Source organism: Nicotiana sylvestris, chromosome 8, assembly GCF_000393655.2.
Source record: "Nicotiana sylvestris chromosome 8, ASM39365v2, whole genome shotgun sequence".
In the NCBI taxonomy this organism is placed as follows: Eukaryota; Viridiplantae; Streptophyta; class Magnoliopsida; order Solanales; family Solanaceae; genus Nicotiana; species Nicotiana sylvestris.
In genome coordinates this window covers 37,204,034-37,224,460 of record NC_091064.1, presented here as the reverse complement: position 1 = coordinate 37,224,460, position 20,427 = coordinate 37,204,034, and the positions used below count along the sequence as shown (strand labels likewise).

Below are 20,427 nucleotides of genomic sequence, written 5' to 3'. Positions count from 1 at the left end.
TGGTAATTAGCTCTTTATAGATACCATTTGCTATATTACATCATGTAGATACGTTTTTAGATGTTTTAAGATGTATTTGATGTATTTAGGTTACTGTATTCTTGAATACATTAGAAAAAAGCGGCGTGAATCATGGAAAACCTGTTAATAAGATGTTGTATTCAACTGTATTCAAGAGTTGAATCATTAAATACAATAACGTATATTCCTTAAACAAGGGACCTTTCAACTGATTAAAAACGGAAAGAAAATCAATCTAGCAAATAGTCTTCTAATATAACTCAACTAACATAATTATAGCACCCATAATATGTATTTCCCCCTCCATCAACGATTTTCCATCCGAAAGTATCCAAAAACAGAGGATTCTGTCAATTTTCAAATCTCCCTTCTTTCTTTTCATGTTCTTTTGTTACAGTTCGTAGAAATCAATTTACAACCAAGAAAATTTGAGATTGATACAATTGTATACAGAAATACGTTCAAATTCAATTTTGCATATGGCATACGTTTAAGAAGCTCTTCAGACATACACAACGCTTGGAAAAAAAATACCAGGAGATGCTTACCTTGAATGAGGCATTGTCTACACGAATGATACAAGGTATTCTGTCCTATGCTATGTATTCTGTTTCTTTTTCCAAACTCCCAGAAATCTATCCATTTATGTCCGTGTGTGCTTGTTAGGTTGCACACACGGAGGCTTTACATATGGTGATTTTGCGACATCAATCATTAGTTCCTCGCCCACGTCTATATAGCCAATTGGAGGTACTTTCGGAACAACATCCCATAGATTATGGATTCTCAAAGTACGGAGACTTTCAAGTTTGTCAAATGCTGCCTTAAAATTGAGATCTTCAACTTTAGGACTTGCGAATGCAAAAGTTGTCACTGGAAATTCCTTGCCTTCGCTTGTTTTGTTGATTCCATTGAAAGCTATGTCAACTGCAATTTGGGGTTGCAAGTGATGCACCTAGGCTATGGCCAGTTACAGTAATACTAACCTCTTCATTCTTATATTCCTCAACCAATCTTTTCACTTCTTACAGTAATATAGTAATATTAGGGTTATTCTTTAACAAAGACGACGGAGTTTGGGGCTGAGCAACTTGAAGAGTTTGTTACCTTTTTTATTGTATTTAAATGTATCTCGTTGTATTCTATGTATTTCATTGTATTCATTATCTTTTTTCATTGTATTTCAGTATATCTCACCTGTATTTTATTATATTCACTGTCTCGCTATATTCCATGAATGTCTTCATTTGTTTTTTTAATTAATATAATTTATGTATTCAGATGTATAATTGAGTTTGTTGAGTTATATTAGGAGTCTATTATGTTAATTGATTCATTTCCGTTTTAAAAATAGTGTAATCCCCTATTTCACGCCGTGAATACAGTCGAATACAATAATCTGTCTAGCTGTAATCCCATGTTTCAATCCATGAACAGTCGAATACACTCGAATACAACAACTGATCAGCTGGACTTCCCTGGTTCACGCCTATTTTTGCTACTGTATTCATGAATACAATAGCATTCATGAATACAATATCCATTGTACAAGGTATTTAACTATATATATTTCAAGGTAGCAATGGAAGTTGTATCCTATATTCAGTCAAGACTACTCTAATATTTTGCCAGCATTCACGTAGTGTGTATTCTAATATATTCAATGTATTTACATGTATGTCTTTGAATTCTGTATGTACAAATATAGTTGTATCTACTATAGTTGTATTTTAATACAAAATATATTATGATTCTTAAAACTAAATAAAATTATAATACTACATATGAAAATCATATTTAATACGTCTATTCTTATATATATGTATGATTTGTTTTTTTAAATGTAGGTGGTGTCATCGACTAAATATTTGCATACGGTGAACGATGAAGGAAGGTATTACATAGTATGCCTTTTAGAGAAAAAAGGCAGTTGTGGGCGGTTCCAAATCGACGAATTACCGTGCCCACACGCTTGGGCTGTCCTGAAGAGCAAGTTTCTAATGCCAGAAGGTTATTGCTCTGATTATTACAAACCAAAGTCTGTTGTAATGACATATGAAGTGCTTGTGTATCCTTTGCCGGACCAGAAAGAATGGAATATACCAGCATATGTAGCAGATGAAGTTGTATTACCACCCAAATGGAAAAGACCTCCTGGAAGACCAAAGAAGAAGCGTGATAAGCCCTTCATTGAATTGTTGCAGAAGAAAAATCAACATTCGTGTAGCATATGTGGACAAGAATGACATAATAAGCGTACTTGTAGAAATGCTCCAAGTTGAAATTAGTTCACAATCTGACTTGTATTAATGAAAATCAATTTGTTATACATTCCGGTGTCATTTCGAATATATTTTAGATATACTTAGTTGGTGTATTAAATCTAAATACGTAACTAATACGACCATTGTATCTTCATTATATATGAATATAGATGAATACAAACATTGAATATATTGAACTGATGATTCTTTTTGGAATACATATAGTACATCAGAGAGTTAATATGATTTATGAATGTTAAATACATGTATTCAAATACACTTGAATACAATTTATGACAATTTGTTATTACAATCATTTATATATAAAAGGCGTATTCAAAATACAGCTGAATACATATCAATACAACATATCATATAAATATGAAGGTCTAAAAACACCTGCTGAAAATATGTGAACATAACCTGGTGAATACATATAAATACAACTTAATGAATATAGATAAATACTGTTGAATACTGACTGATACAATAAGTTGAATACATATCAATACAACATGTTGCATATATACTAATCGGTGATGTGCCTAAGAATCTTTGAAGGTGCTTCACTCTCGCTTATGGCATCAACGTCTATCTTCTGCATAGTATAGTCCCAAAGGAGTGTACCATATCTTTGGCGGAGTAAATTGACATCAAATTTTACTTGTGGAACTAGCCCAACTGTGCTAAGAAACTCTGCGTATGCCGCGACATGCACCCCACAATCCCTAAAAGTAGAACTTAATAGTTTATACTGTTCTGGAGTAAGCTTTTCTTTGAGATCGGATACTATGTTTGTGTTTGTATATGAACAAATATGCGGTGATAATCTTGGCGGGTATTTCACAAACAGTTTAATTTCCTGCATACAAACAAGAATTGTAAAAAAGTTTCATATTCATCATCAATATATAAACTCATTAAGTGTATGAATACATATAAATACAATAAGATACAGTTAAATATTGAAATACATATTAATACCATTTAGTACAAAACAGTTAATATATACATATAACAAGCAAGGAAAACTGTAACAAGTACGAAAATACAATGAATGTAAATTAGAATACATCTAAATACATTTAAATACAACATATAATATTCAAGTAAGCACAACTCAGTTAATGACATAGTAAATATGCAAATGAGTTCTGGATTGTTTTAATGCTTATGAATACAACTTAATACATACGAATACATCATCATAATTATAAAATCACATGAATAATCTAGAACTCCAGCAACCCTTTTTTATATATTTTTGAATTCCCCCACTTCAGTAAAAATCATAGAAGAAGACCAAAAAATCATATACACACACAGATCTGTAGCCGATGACCCCAAAAATTCTCTCACCCGCAACGAGAAAGAGGTCCCATCAAAATTGAGAATTTTGGTGGGTATACCTCTTGTTACCATCTTGTGTGACGTTGAATCCGACATTGGAGAGAAAATTGAAATCTTTCTGATGAGTAAATAATAACAATGGTTATTGGTTAAGAAGCAAAAACAATCTGTACCAAAATCGAAGAAACTAAATAATTGTATCAAAATCTAAGAAGCTTAATACTTACCCCAAGAACTTGTATCAGGAATAAAACCGTAATTTTAGAGAGAAAAATAACTGGGGAGTGATAATGGAGGAAACCTAGGGAATTTGGGTGGGAGAAGAAGTCTGAATCATGGGTTTGTGGGAGAAGAGAGTAAAGTGTATGCAAAAGAGAGAGAGAGAGAGAGAGAGAGAGAGAGAGAGAGAGAGAACATGGTTCGATTTTATATATATTTTACGGTGATTAAGTGAAAGAAAATTCAAAAAAGGAGAGAGAAAAATATTATTTAGCATATATGGTGCCTTAAATATAGGATGTAACTATAATTAGATATTTTGCTATAAAGGATAAAAGGTATCTATTGGATGTAATATTTTAAAATGGTATTTATTTAAAATAAATAGGGTACTAAGCTTTTCTATAAGGTGTAAAATTTCCATAATATTTTATAGGTAGTCCTCAGCCACCTACTCACTACAAAAAAATAGCATGTCACCAAAAAGTATCCATTTTGACATATTTTTGTGATGACCCAAAAGGTCATCTCTTGTTTTAGAAGTCGAATTTGTGTTCCGAGGCCTTAAAACATCCTTTTATCTATCTTCAATTTACATGCACAGTCGGGACGTGTATCCGGAAAGCCCTTATGTGAATTTGTTTTTAAGAATTATGATTTTTGGCTTAAAAAGATGATTTTTGTTGAATTCGATCAACGTTTTGGGTAAACGGACCCGGACCCATGTTCCGATAGTCCCGGAGGGTTCGTAGAATAATGTGGGACCTGGGTGTATGCCCGAAATTGAATTCCGAGGTCCCTAGCTCGAGAAATGCATTTTTGAAAGAAATTGATAAGACTGAAAATGTAATTATTTAAAAGATTTGATCTTATTGGTATCGGGCCTATATTTTGTTTACGTAGCCCGGTACAGGTCCGTTATGATATTTAGACCTTATCTGTGAAATTTGGTGAAAAACGGAAGCGATTTGATATAATTTGGACTTTTGATTGGGAAATAGAAATTTTGAAACTAACTTGAAACTTTCATGAGTTTTGGTATTGAATTCATAGTTCTAGATGTTATTTTGGCGATTTGATCACGCGAACAAGTTCTATGATGTCTTATGACTTGTGTACATGTTTGGTTTGGAGCCTCAAGGGCTCGGGTGAGTTTTGGATAGGCTACAGAATGATTTTGGACTTAAGGAAAATTTTTGGTATGTTTTTGACATATTTTTGTGAAGACCCAAAAGGTCATCTCTTGCTTTAGAAGTCGAATTCGTGTTCCGAGGCCTTAAAAATATCCTTTTATCTCTCCTCGATTTGCATGCGTAGTCAGGGCGTGTATCCGGAAAGCCCTCATGTGAATTTTTTTAAGAAATGATGATTTTTGGCTTAAAAAGATGATTTTTGTTGACTTCGGTCAACGTTTTGGGTAAACGAACCCGGACCCATGTTCCGACGGTCTCGGAGGGTCCATAGAATAATGTGGAACCAGGGCGTATGCCCGAAATTGAATTCCGATGTCCCTAGCCTGAGAAATGAATTTTTGAAAGAAATTGATAAGATTGAAAATATAATTATTTAAAAGATTTGATCTTATTGGTATCGGGCCTATATTTTGGTTTCGTAGCCCAATACATGTCTGTTATGATATTTAGACCTTATTTGTGAAATTTGGTGAAAAACGGAAGTGATTTGATATAATTTGGACTATTGGTTGGGAAAATAGAAATTTTGAAACTAACTTGAAAATTTCATGAGATTTGGTGGTGAATTCATAGTTCTAGATGTTATTTTGGCAATTTCATCACGCGAACAAGTTCTATGATGTTTTATGACTTGTGTGCATGTTTGGTTTGGAGCCCCAAGGGCTCGGGTGAGTTTTGGATAGGCTACGGAATGATTTTGGACTTAAGAAAATTTTTTTGGTATGTTGCATGTTTGTAGACTTCGCATTTGCAAAGTCTGGCTCGCAAATGCGAGCATCACATTTGCGAAGGTATTTCGCATTTGCGATCAGGAGGCTGGGAAGGGGACCTTCGCATTTGCGAAGCTCGTTGTCGCAATTGAGACTGGAACAGTGGCCGCATTTGCGAACACTTGTTCGCATTTGCGATGCCAGCAGGCCAGGCCAAGCTTTGCATTTTCGAAGTAAAGGCCGCATTTGCGAGTTCGCATTTGCGAACCTGTGATTGCAAATGAGATAACTGCGACTGTTCAAAACAATTTTTAGATGGGATTTTTCATTTATTCTTAACTTATTTCTTTCAATCTATTTCATCTTTTTATAAGATTTCATCCTAGACTCTAGGGTTTTTCATGGTGGAATTGGGTATTTTTGGGTAGAATTTAGCAATTTCAAAGTTTGGGGATTTAAACCTCAAATTGAGGTCGGATTCCAAAACCAATTGTATATTCGGGCTCGGGGGTGAATGGGTAATCGGGTTTTCATCCGAATTTCGAGTTTGGACCAAGCGGGATCGGGGTCGGGTTTTGACATTTTACAAAAAATGTTAGAAAACCTATAATTATGCATTGGAATTGATTTCTTTAGCATTTATTGATGTTATTAAGCTAATTAAGACTAGATACAAGTGAATTGGTGGTGGAATCGAGAGGTAAAAAGGTGACTGAGCTTTGAAATACCCGTTGGCTTGAGGTAAGTATTTGGTCTAGCCTTGACTTGAGGGATTAGGGATCCCCGACTTGCTTGCTATGTGAAATACCATGTGTGTGGCGTATAGGTGTGGTGATGAGCACCTATATGTCGCCAAATTACTTGTTTAGCATGTTCCCTTGCCCCGTTTCCCTATATATTGCTCTCCTGTCATACTTGCTACTTGCTTATTGATGTTTCCACATCTAATTGCTTCTTGTTAAATATTGCGTCTCTGTTGGTGTTGTTAATTGTTCCATTATTCCATTATATCACACTATTGGTTTATATTGGTTTATTGATACTTTATGGTATACGTTGGTTGGTCTCGGTGTGTAGTTTTAACTGGCGAAGTTTCATAATTGTACTGATATTCCATTGTGTTGATTTGAGGTATAAGTGTTGTGGAGGATTTGAGTTAACTTGTTGTAACGACCCGGCGGGCCGTTTTATGAGTTACCTCTCAGTTTCTCCCATTTCTGCTTTTTTATATGTTGTTCAGTTATATTTCATCGTATCGTGTTGGTTAGTTTGGGTTCGGAGTGATTTTTTTAGAGAAATGAGACACTTAGTCTCTTAAGTTGGCCTTTTAGTTGAAAAATTCAACCGGAAGTTGACTTGTGAGTAAACAATCACAAAATCTGGTTTTTATGATTCGGATAGCTTCGGAAGGTGATTTGGGACATAGAAGTTTGGTCGGAATGTATTTTGGAGGTTCGGAGTAGATTTATGCTTGAATTGGCGAAATTGAAATTTTGGCATTTTTTAGTTAGTAGCGGAGATTTTAATATAGGGGCCGGAATGGAATTCCGGAAGTTGGAGTAGGTCCGTTGTGTCATTTGTGACGTGTGTGCAAAATTTCAGGTCATTCAGACAAGGTTTAATTGACTTTTTGATCGAAAGCGAAATTTGGATGTTTTCGAAATTCATTGGCTTGAATCCGAGGGTGATTTGGTGTTCCGACATTGTTTAGAGTGTTTCGAGAGTTGGAACAAGTTTGAATAATATTATGTAACTTGTTCGTACTTTTTGTTGAGGTCCCGGTAGCCTCGGGATAATTTCGGGAGGTTGTCGGAAAGATTGGAGTTGAGTTTGAGCATGTTTCAGCTACTGAAGTTCCTGTCATAACCGCACCTGCGGATTGGGGACTGCATGTACGGGCTCGCAGAAGCGGAAAATGCATCACAGATGCGGCGAAAGTGGGAAAGGACTGGAGTTGCAGATGCGGAGTTTTGGGCGCACCTGGGATAGCGCAGGTGCGGGTGGTTGAGCGTAGGTGTGAGTTTGGGGCGGATAAGTGATTTCGACAGGTGCGAGAGTTTTGACCGTAGATGCAGTATTAATAGGTAGAACATATAAATAATGGCCTTCACGTAATTTGAGTTGTTTCCACCATTTATATCTGGAATTGGAGCTTTTGGGGAGATTTTGAAGAGGGAATTCAAGGGAACTTTGTGGAGGTAAGATTCTTGGAACTAAAATTCGTTTCTATGGTGTTATTTCACTTATTAGGCTTGAAATTTATGGAAATTAAGGGTTAAAATTGGAGAGCTAGGGCTGGGAATTGGAGACCTTGATTTAGGGATTTGAGGGGTCGTTTGTGGTTGGATTTTGATGTATTTGGTATGTATGAACTCATGAGAGTGTAAAGATTTTAGTTTTGTGATTTTTATCGGAATCCGAGACGTGGGCGCGGGGGTTGGGTTTGACCAATTTCAGGATTTTTGATGTAAATTAATTATTTTCGAGTGGTCTTTGTTCCCTTAGCATGTTTTGAGGGTATGGATCTGATTTTGGTTAGATTTAAAGCATTCGGAGGCCGAATCGAGAGGCAAAGGCACCACGGGCTAGATTTTGTGCCAACTGTTTTGGACCCTTAGGGGATTTTTACTACTATTCCTCACTGTTTTGATTTCATATTTGTATTCAGTCATGTTGTATTCTACTGTTTTTATAACTCAGCCATATTTACTTCGTTTTGATATTTTAAATGATATTTTGGGCCGAGCATCATGTTTTACTGTTGCCTGAGTGGCTTGAGAGATTTATGGCTAAGTGAGGTCAAGGGCTTGCGTTGTGAGAATATTATGGGATCGGGCTTCGCGGCGCAGCAGGTTATACCGATTCATGATTTTGATGTTGAGGGCCTGATTTGTTATGCAACGAAATGGCTTGTTATGAAGATGAGGGCCAGTTTTGATTATGCCATGAGATGGCTTGTTATAGATCTTGGGCTGTAGGAGCCCCTCCAGAGTCTGAACACCCCCAGTGAGCGTAGTTACCCAGTGTGAGATATGATATTGCCCGAGGGGCTATTGTTGTTTCATGTTATTGACTGAGGGCTGATACGAGTGATTGTGAGGTAGCCCGAGGGGCTGGTTCTGTTGATGTTTTGCCCGAAGGGCAGTTTTTGTATATGTTTTGCCCGAGGGGCTGTTTACATTTCTATCCTTTTTCTCACTGTTTTCATTACTCGTTTGAAACTATTGAAAGATGTTTTAAAAAGGTTTTACTGAACTGAGATGTCTTTACGAGTTTTACTGCTTTACTGCATTGTTCTGGACTTATACTATTTTGCTGTAGTGTTATGTTGTGGTTTACGTGTTTTCTGACAGCTCAGCTGCCTTTACTTTTATTACTTACTGAGTTGGCATACTCACATTACTCCCTACACCCTGCGTGCAGATCCAGGAGTCTCGGGTCGCGATAGCGAGTGTTGATCAACTTTCCAGCAGGTCTCCGGAGTCGACTAGGTAGCTGTTTGGCGTTCGCAGCCCAATGCTTCTCTTTCCTATCTTATTCAACTTTGTTTTAGCTTTTGTTTTCAGACTATGTTGTCCTTTTCTTATTCCTAGACGAGTTGTAGTTGCTCATGACCGGTGACACCCCGATGTCGTGTTGTGTTTTGTTTTTGCACTGTTTTATTCTACCTTATACCATGGGATTTCAGCTAATTAATGATTTTAAATGATGTATTATGCATTTCTTATTGGTATTGGGGTTTGTGTCTGCTGGCCTAGTTTCACGATAGGCGCCATCACGACCGATCAATTTTAGGGACGTGACAAATTGGTATTAGAGACTAGGTTACATAGGTCTCACAAGTCATGAACGGGTTTAGTAGAGTCTCACGGATCAGTACAGAGATGTCTGTATTTATCCTCGGGAGGCTGTAGAACCTTTAGAATAAATTCATATTCTTTAATTTTTGTCATGCGAATCTATTGATCCTAGTACTAAACTTCTGTTATTCTAATCTATCACAGATGGTGAGGACACATGCTACTAGTAAGGATGGATGACCACCATTACCACCAAGTAGGGCCACCAGAGGCTGAGGATGCGGTCGAGGTCGTGGTAGGGGTAGGGGTGCAGCCCACATAGTAGCTAGGGTAGTACCTGTAGATCCACCAGCTGCGCAATTCATGATCAGATCCTAGTTGTGGATGCTCCAGCAGCACCAGCTTAGGCACCGGCTATGCCTATTGTGATTCCAAGCCTTCAGGAGGCCCTGACCCAGATTCTATCGGTGTGCACTAGCCTAGCACAGGCGGTCTCAGTTACTACAGCCGCAGCTACTTCTCAAGTTGGGAGAGGCACTCAAACTCCCGCTGCTCGAACACTTGAGCAGGTCGTGCAGGGACTTCAAACACCGGGGGCACCTCCAACCCAGCTGGTTGCAGCTGCTCAAGACTATGTAGCTCCCGTTATGCCAAAGGAGGAGCAGCGCAGGTTGGAGAGGTTTGGTAGACTTCAGCCTCCGACTTTCAAAGGTGTAGAAGGCGAGGATGCCCAAGGTTTCTTGGATAAGTGTTAGAGGGTGCTTCAGACCGCAGGTATTCTGGAGACTAGTGGGGTCGCATTCACTACTTTTCAATTCTCTGGGGCTGCACTCAGTTGGTGGGAAGCGTACAAGAGGCGTAGGCCGGTTGACACAGTGCCCCTTTCTTGGCAGCAGTTCTCTGTTCTCTTTCTGGAGAAATTTGTACTTGAGTCTCCCCAAGAGTAGCTGTGCAGGCAGTTCGAGCAGCTCCGGCAGGGTAACAGATCTGTTACACAGTATGAGATGCGGTTCTCTGAGTTAGCTTATCATGCGGTCTGGTTGGTTCCCACAGATCGAGAGAGGATCAGGAGGTTTATACATGGCCTCAATTTTCAGCTTCAGTTGTTTATTACCAGAGAGAGAGTATTTGGTGCTACCTTTGATGAGGTTGTTGACATAACTCGACAGATTAAGATGGTTCGTGGTCAGGAGAGGATCGAGAGAGAGGCTAAGAGGCCTCGTGGTCAGGATGGATTTAGTGGTACTCCTCATGGGGGTCAGTTTCACGGCAAAAGCCGTCCATTCAGGAATGCTCAGTCAGCTTGTGCAGGTTATCATGGGGCATAATCGGGTCATGGTTCTCACAGTTCTCATTAGGGCCATTCATCACTCAGTGCCCTTCTAGCCCAAAGTTCGTCCCGTGCTCCATCAGTTCAGGGCTCTTCTATGCTAGGTTCTTTTACTAGTCACCCCGGTGCTAGGGGTTCCCTTCAGTCCCCGTCTCCAGCACCAGGGAGGTGTTATGAGTGTGGAGAGTTGGGTCACATGTGGAGGCAGTGTCCTCGCTGTCTTGGGGGTTTATCTCAATAGAGGAGTCAGCCATCGACTTTGGCACCAGTTACTTCACCACCCACCAGCCAGCCAGCTAGGAATGGAGGACAATCAGCTAGGGGTCGCCCTAGAGGGGGTCGATCAGGTGGTGGTCAGGCATGTTTCTATGCACTCCCAGCTTGACTCGATGCTATTTCTTCAGATGCTGTGATTACAGGTATTGTCTCAGTCTGCCATAGAGATGCCTCTGTGTTATTTGATCCCGGTTCCACTTTTTCATATGTGTCATCATATTTTACTCGTTACTTGTATACGCCTCGTGAGTCTCTTGTTTCACCTGTTCGTGTATCTACTCCAGTGGGCAATACTATTATTATGGATCGTATGTACCGATTGTGTGTGGTGATTATTGGGGGTCTGGAGACCTGAGTGGACATATTGTTGCTTTGTATGGTGGACTTCGATGTGATATTAGGCATGGATTGGCTATCTTTTTTTCATGCTATATTGGACTGTCATGGTAAGGCAATGACACTAGCTATGTCGGGTGTGGCACGGATTAAGTGGCGAGGTTTGACTGATTTTGTCCCCAGTAGGGTGATTTCGTTCTTGAAGGCCTAGCGGATGGTTGGGAAAGGTTGTCTTTCATACTTAGCTTTTGTGAGGGATGTCAGTGCGGAGACTCCTAGTATTGATTCTTTTTCTATAGTGAGGGATTTTTCCGATGTGTTTCCTGCAGACCTATCGGGCATGCTACCGGATAGGGATATTGATATTGGTATTGATCTGGTGTCGGGCACTCAGCCCATTTCTATCCCATCGTATCGTATAACACCAACAGAGTTGAAGGAGTAGCTTCAGGAACTCCTCGATAAGGGGTTTATTCGGCCTAGTGTGTCGCCTTGGGGTACGCCTATTCTATTTGTAAAGAAGAAGGATGTCACGATGAGGATGTGCATTAATTATAGACAGTTGAACAAAGTAACAATCAAGAACAAGTATCCTTTGCCACGTATCGATAATTTATTTGACCAGCTTCAGGGAGCGAGAGTGTTTTCCAAGATTGATCTTCGTTCAGGGTATCACCAGCTGAAGATCAGGGACTCGAATATTCTTAAGACAACCTTCAGGACCCGCTATGGTCATTATGAGTTCCTTGTGATGTCTTTTGGGTTGACTAATGCCCCAGCAGCGTTCATGCATTTGATGAAACAACATGTTTCGGCCTTGTCTCGACTTGTTTGTGATTGTTTTCGTTGTTGATATTTTGGTGTACTCGCGTAGTCAGGAAGAGCATGCGGAGTATTTGAGGGTTGTGTTGCAGAGATTGAGGGAGAAAAAGCTCTATCCAGATTTCTCCAAATGTGAGTTTTGGCTTAGTTCAGTGGCTTTCTTGGGGCACGTGGTGTCCATTGAGTGTATTCAGGTTGATCCGAAGAAGATAGAGGCGGTTTAGAGTTAGCCCAAACTGTCCTCAGCCATAGAGATTTGCAGCTTTCTTGGATTGGTGGGTTATTACCATCGGTTTGTTTAGGGATTTTCATCTATAGCATCACCCTTGACCAAATTGACTCAAAAGAGTGCTCCATTCAGGTGGCTGGATGAGTGTGAGGAGATCTTTCATAAGCTCAAGACTGCCTTAACCACAGCTCCAGTGTTAGTTTTTCCATTAACTTCAGGTTCATATACAGTGTATTGTGATTCTTCGAGAGTGGGTGTTGGTGTGTGTTGATGCAGGACGGTAGAGTTATTGCTTATGCTTCTCGTTAGTTGAAGACCCATGAGAAGCTCTACCCTGTTCATGATTTTGAGTTGGTTGCCATTGATCACGCGTTGAAGATTTGGAGGCATTATTTGTATGGTGTGTCCTGTGAGGTGTTTACTGATCATCATACCCTCCAGCACTTGTTCAAGCAGAAGGATCTCAATTTGAGGCAACGGAGATGGTTGGAACTGCTAAAGGACTATGATATTACTATCTTGTACTACCCTGGGAAAGCCAACGTAGTGGCCGATGCTTTGAGTAGGAAGGCGGTGAGTATGGGGAGTTTGCTGTATATTCCTGTTGAGGAGAGACCTCTTGCAGTTGATGTTCATGCCTTGGCCAATCGGTTCATAAGTTGGATATTTCAGAGCCCAGTCGGGTATTGGCTTGTGTGATTTCTCGATCTTCCTTATTTAATCGTATCAGAGAGCGCCAGTATGATGATCCTCATTTGCTTGTCCTTATGGACAGAGTTCAACAAAACGATGCCCGAGATGTGACTATTGGTGATGATGGGGTATTGAGGATGTAGGGTCGGATATGCGTGCCCAATGTAGATAGGCTTCGGGAGTTGATTCTGAAGGAGGCCTATAGTTTGCGATATTCCATCCATCCAGGTGCCGCAAAGATGTATCACAATTTGAGGTAGCACTATTGGTGGAGGGGAATGAAGAAGGACATTGTAGGATTTGTAGCTCGGTGTCTCAATTGTCAGCAGGTGAAATATGAGCATCAGAGACCGGGTGGCTTGCTTCAGCAGATGGATATTCCAGAGTGGAAGTGGGAGCGGATCACCATGGATTTTGTAGTTGGACTCCCACGGACTTTGAAGAAGTTCGATGCTATTTGGGTGATTGTGGATCGGCTGACCAAGCCTGCCCACTTCATTCATGTGTGTACTATCTATTTTTCAGAGCGGTTGGCAGAGATCTATATCTGAGAGATTGTTCATTTGCATGGTACCCCAGTTTCCATCATTTCAAACAGAGGTACTCAGTTTACTTCACAGTTTTGGAGAGCCGTGCAGAGAGAGTTGGGTACTCAGGTTGAGTTGAGCACAACTTTTCACCCTTAGATAGACGGACAATCCGAGCGCACTATTCAGATATTGGAGGACATGTTGCGCGCTTGTGTCATTGATTTTGGAGAGTCATGGGATCAGTTTCTACCGCTCGCGGAGTTTGCTTATAACAATAGTTATCAATCGAGTATTCAGATGACTCCATATGAGGCTTTGTATGGGAGACGGTGTAGATCTCCAGTTGGTTGGTTTGAGTCGGGTGAGGCTAGACTATTGTGTACAGACTTGGTGCAGGATGCTTTAGACAAGGTGAAGGTGATTTAGGAGCAGCTTCATACAACGCAGTCGAGACAAAAGAGTTATGCTGACAAGAAGGTTCGTGATGTGTCCTACATGGTTGGGGAGAAGGTTCTGTTGAAGGTTTCATCCTTGAAGGTTGTTATGACATTTGGGAAGAAGGGTAAATTGAGTCCAAGGTTCATTGGGCCTTTTGAGGTGTTTCGTAGGATTGGGGAGGTGGCTTATGAGCTTGCTTTGCCACCCAGCTTATCAGGTGTGCATCCGGTATTTCATGTTTCTATGCTCCGAAAGTATATTGGTGATCCGTCTCATGTTTTGGATTTCAGCACAGTCCATTTAGATGATGATTTGACTTATGATGTGGAGCCAGTAGCTATTTTGGAGCGGCAGGTTTGAAAGTTGAGATCAAAAGATATAGCTTCAGTGAAAGTACAGTGGAGAGGTCGGCCCATGGAGGAGGCTACTTGGGAGACCAAACGGGAGATGCGGAGTAGATATCCTCACCTGTTTGAGGCTTCAGGTATGTTTCTTGACTTGTTCGAGGACGAACATTTGTTTAAGAGGGGGAGGATGTAATGACCCGGCCAGTCGTTTCATGAGTTACCACTTCGTTTCCCCTAATTCTGCTTCTTTATATGTTATTCAGCTGTATTTCATCGCATCGTGTTGGTTAGTTTGGTTTCGGAGTGGTTTTGTAGAGAAATGAGACACTTAGTCTCTTAAGTTGGCCTTTTAGTTGGAAAAGTCAACTGGAAGTTGACTTATGAATAAACGATCTCGTAATTTGGTTTTTATAATTCGGATAACTTCAAAAGGTTATTCAGTACTTAGGAGCATGATTGAAATATTTTTTGGAGGTCCGGAGTAGATTTATGCTTGAATTGGCAAAATTGGAATTTTGGCATTTTTCGGTTGGTAGAGGAGATTTTGATATAGGGGTCGGAATGGAATTCCGAAAATTGGAGTAGGTTCATTGTGTCATTTGTGATGTGTGTGCAAAATTTCAGGTTATTCGGACGAGGTTTGATAGACTTTTTGAATGAAAGCGGAATGTGGAAGTTTTGAAAATTCATAGGCTTGAATCCGAGGGTGATTTGGTGTTCCGACATTGTTTGGAGTGTTTCGAGGGTTGGAACAAGTTTGAATAGTGTTATGTGATTTGTTTGTACTTTTGGTTGAGGTCCAGGGGCCTCGAGATGATTTCGGGAGGTTGTCGGAAAGATTAGAGTTGAGTTTGAGCATGTTTCAGCTGCTGAAGTTCATGTCATAACTGCACTAGCGGATTGGGGACCGCAGGTGCGGGCTCCCAGAAGTAGAAAAAGCGTCACAGATGCGGCCAAAGTGGGAAAGGACTGGAGCCGCAGATGCGGAGATTTGGGCGCACCTGCGATAGCGCAGGTGTGGGTGGTTGAGCGCAAGTGCGAGTTTGGGGTGGATAAGTGATTTCCGCAGGTGCGAGAGTTTTGACCGCAGATGTGGTATTACTAAGGCAGAACATATAAATAATGGCCTTCGCGAAATTTGAGTTGTTTCCACCATTTTTATCTGGTATTGGAGCTTTTGGGAGATTTTGAAGAGGGAATTCAAGGGAACTTCGTGGAGGTAAGATTCTTGGAACTAAAACTCGTTTCTATGGTGTTATTTCACTGACTAGGCTTGAAATTTATGGAAATTAAGGGTTAAAATAGAAGGGCTAGGGCTTGGAATTGGAGACCTTGATTTAGGGATTTGAGGGGTCGTTTGTGGTTAAATTTTGATGTATTTGGTATGTATGAACTCGTAAGAGTGTAAGGTTTTTAGTTTTGCGATTTTTATCGAAATTCGAGATGTGGGTCGTGGGTCGGGTTTGACCAATTTCGGGATTTCTGATGGTATGAATCTGATTTTGGTTAGATTAGGAGCATTAAGAGGCAGAGTCGAGAGGCAAAGGCATCGCAGGCTAGAGTTTGGACCGGATTGAGGTAAGTAATGATTGTAAATATTGTCCTGAGGGTATGAAACCCCGAATTTCACATTGTTTTGCTACTTTGAGGTGACTCACACGCTAGATGACGAGCGTGGGGGTCGTGTAACGTTGGGGATAACGACTTGGTTCGGCTTGTACGACTGTTAAGTCATGTATTTGATTAAAACATGTTTGATGTCATTGTGTTTTTGAAATTATTACCATATTTTGGACTGAATGCCATATTTGGGCCTCGTGCCAACTGTTTTGGACCCGTAGGGGATTTTTATTACTATTCCTCATTGTTTTGATTTCATATTTGTACTCAGTCATGATGTATTCTACTATTTTCATAACTGAGCCATATTTACTCTGTTTTGATATTATAAATGATATTTTGGGTTGAGCATCATGTTTTATTGTTGCCTGAGTGGCTTGAGAGATTTCTGACTGATTGAGGCCGATGGACTGTATTGTGAGGATATTATGGGATCGGGCTACGCGTCGCAGCATGTTGTACCGATTCATGATTTTGAGGCAGAGGGTCAGTTTTGATTATGCCACGAGATGTCTTATTATAGAGCTTGGGCTGTAGGAGCCCCTCCGGAGTCTGAACGCCACCAGTAAGTGCGGGTACCCAATGTGAGATGTGATATTTCCCAAGGGGCTATTGTTGTTTCATGTTATTGCCCAAGGGGCTGATACGAGTAATTGTGAGATAGTCCGAGGGGCTGGTTCTGTTGATGTTTTGCCCGAAGGGCAGTTGTTGTATATGTTTTGCCCGAGGGGCTATTTACGTTTCTATCCTTTTTCTCACTGTTTTCATCACTCGTTTGAAACAATTGAAATATGTTTTAAAATGGTTTTACTAAACTGAGATGTCTTTACGAGTTTTACTGCTTTAATGCATTGTTCTGGACTTATAATGTTTTGTTGTAGCGTTATGCTATGGTTTACGTGTTTTCTTACTGCTCAGCTGCCTTTACTTTTAATACTTACTGAGTTGGTATACTCACATTACTCCCTGCACCCTGTGTGCAGATCCAAGAGTCTGGGATCGCGATAGCGAGTGTTGATCAGCTTTCCAGCAGGTCTCGGAAGTCGACTAGGCAGCTGTTTGGTGTTCGCAGCCCAGTGCTTCTCCTTCCTATCTTATTCAGCTTTGTTTTAGCTTTTGTTTACAGACTATGTTGTCCTTTTCATATTCCTAGACGAGTTGTAGTTTCTCATAAGTGGTGACCACCCGATGTCGGGCTGTGTTTTGTTTCCGCCCATTTTTATTCTACTTTATACTATGAGATTTTAGCTAATTAATGATTTTAAATGACTTATTATGCATTTCTGGTTGGTGTCGGGGTTTGTGTCAGCTGGCCTAGTTTCACGATAAGCTCCATCACGACCGGTCAGTTTTTTAAGGTCGTGACACTTGTGAAACACTTGTCTTTATTTTGTGAGTCGTGTTGAGATATATTGGGATTGGGTTGCACGCTACAACAGGAGGAATAAGGGTGAATGTGATTGTCTGGTAGGATCGGGTTGCGCGCCGCAATAAGGAGTAATAAGGGTGGACAAGTGGGATCGGATTGCACGCCGCAACTGGAGGAATAAGGATGATATATATTGAGGAGTAATAAGGGTGGACTTGTGGGATCGGGTTGCACACCGCAACAAGGATTAATAAGGGTGAATATTTGTATTGTTATTGATTACATGGCAGGATCGGGATACGCGCTGCATCATTTGTTGTTTACGTATTCATCTTCTGTTGAGGTTCAATTGTTGTAATGAAACTCCCTTAAGGATTGGTTATAGCTGGGTATTGGTAGAACAACTGAGTTTCGTACTTACATAATGTGATTTTTTGTTATATTCCATTCTGTATTTCCTTTCTGTCTTAGTATAAACTGTTACAGGTTATATGTTGTTATGCCCCGCCGTAGCCTCGTCACTACTTCGTCGAGGTTAGGCTCGGCACTTATCAGTACATGGGGTCGATTGTACTGATACTGCACTCTGCACTTCCTATGCAGATTTCGGAGCTAGTGGCTGATCGAGAGGTTAGTTGTAGTTACTGCATTCAGGAGACCCAAGGTAGTCCTGCAGGCGTTCGCAGGCCCTGGCGTCCCCTCCTATCCTTACTTCATTTCTGTACTTTCTCCGAGACAGATATATTTTCTTTCAAAGACAATTACTTGTAGTATTCATAGACTATTCGTGAGTTGTGACACCAGTTTCTGGGTAGTATTTATTTTGGCTTTCGTTAATAGTTCTTGAATAATTAGTTAAATTATGTACTTCCGCTTTTATTTCCGCTAACTTAGGTTTGTTAAATTTTAATTATAAAAAAAAAGATAAAGGAAAAAGGTGTAATATTCTGTAATGTTGGCTTGCCTAGCGAGTATAATATTAGGCGCCATCACGGTCCCGAAGGTGGTAAATTCGGGTCGTGACAATTTTTCGGATGTATATCACGTTGTACATTATCAAGCCCAACTTTTCTATCGTATGGTAAATGGTTTATAAAAGCCCCCCATCCATCTATCTGTCTGAAAATATATAGGACGTTATTTCTATTTTCAAATTTACCCCCACGACTAACAGAATTCTAACTTGGCTGCTGAGTGTTCTGACTCGAGGTTCATGGTCCATAGAATTAGAATTTTTTATGGTCCCTACTCCAGGTTTTAAAGCACAAGACCAACAATCCAGTCAGAACACTCATATGCCAACTCAGCAATCCAGTCATGACACTCAGCAGCCAAGTCAGAATTCTGTTAGTCGTGGAGGTAAATTTGAAAATAGAAATAACGTCCTATATATTTTCAGACGGATAGATGGATGGAGGGCTTTATAAACCATTTAACATACAATAGGGGTATTTTTGGCCCTTTTTCGTATATTTTATTGTATATTATGTATATCATTATATATAACATATCTGATGATATATGTCACGATATATAATATGATACATATATACATAAATATAAATGGTGATATACACATTGGTGGAGAACTTATTAATAGAGAGCTTAATGAAAGAGTTGCACTCGTACGTGGAACATTAGTTCAACAAACAAAATCTATAGGTACTCCTCACAATCACCGATACACGGCAAAATGTAGCAGGTCACCAAAAAGTTTTATTTTTGGCATATTTTTCCAATGTATATATCATTCTATATCATATATATTACGGTATATCAAGCCCAACTTCTTCCTATACATTTTTATGGTGTATATTACATTATATATTATGTATATAATTGTATATCACATATCCGTTATGATATACAATACGATATATACATAGATATATGTAGTGATATACACATTGATGGGGAATTTGTTAATAGAAGGTTTAATCAAAGAGTTGTACTCATGGAACATCAGTTCCACTAAAAAAGGGGCAAATAAAATTCTTCCAAAATCCAAAGATTCCGACACCAATTCTCTTAATTCCTTGAACATGGCATAGAAGGAATAAACTTTAGTGTCATGGATAATATTTTAGAATTACCAACAAAAATCCTCCGCCAAATACTCTCTCGTCTCTGCTCCACAAGAATTGCTAGCTTTCTGTGTGCTTTGCTTACAACTTATTATCAGATAATAATATAGTTTGGCTACGAAATACCAATTTATGAAATTAAACGATGAATGTGGACGCCAATAGTCATAAGTTTTCTTTTATGTCATTTATTGCATAAGTTGGCATGCAATGCCAAATTCTCAAAAATGATATTCTTATCATCTTATGCCCACTTGGATTTATTCATCAAATTCAATTTCATTTTAAATTTTTTGTTTACTTCTCCCTCCATTTGATTTTAATTATGTGTTTTAGTTTGACTGGACATAAAATTTAAGAATGTAAAGATTTTTTTTGAATCTTGTAGTCTTAAAATAAAATTGCATATAATACCAAAATAATTCTTTGAGTGTCATGGTCTTGAACTTACATTGTCATCCCTTTAAAAGAGTGTTATTAAAAATAAAATAAGAACGATAAAATTTAAAACTTACACTAAATGTAAATAATAACAGTCTTTTGAAATAGAGAGAGTATTAAATTAATCAAATGAGAGTCTTAGAGAAACATAAAAGCCTCTACATTCCTATGGTTGAGCTGTGTTCGAAAATCTTGGAACCAATCTCTTCTACGAGGAGACAAGATTATCCACATTTGCCTTCTCCCAAACCCGCCTTGACGGATCCTAACTTTCTTTTATAGCAAATATACCACTAGATAAGATGCCTAGTGGTTAATATATATATATATATATATCCAAAAATAAAGGTCCTAC

At 39.4% G+C, this 20,427-nt stretch overlaps 1 protein-coding gene across 1 annotated transcript; it reads left to right on the top strand.

Annotated features, from left to right (window-relative positions):
- The first annotated feature begins 1,698 nt into the window (after positions 1-1,698).
- Positions 1,699-2,267, top strand: LOC104219417 (uncharacterized). Its single transcript, XM_070153714.1, has 2 exons — positions 1,699-1,713; positions 1,869-2,267. Exons 1-2 carry the CDS (start codon positions 1,699-1,701, stop codon positions 2,265-2,267), a joined length of 414 nt encoding a protein of 137 aa, XP_070009815.1.
- Positions 2,268-20,427: the final 18,160 nt, after the last annotated feature.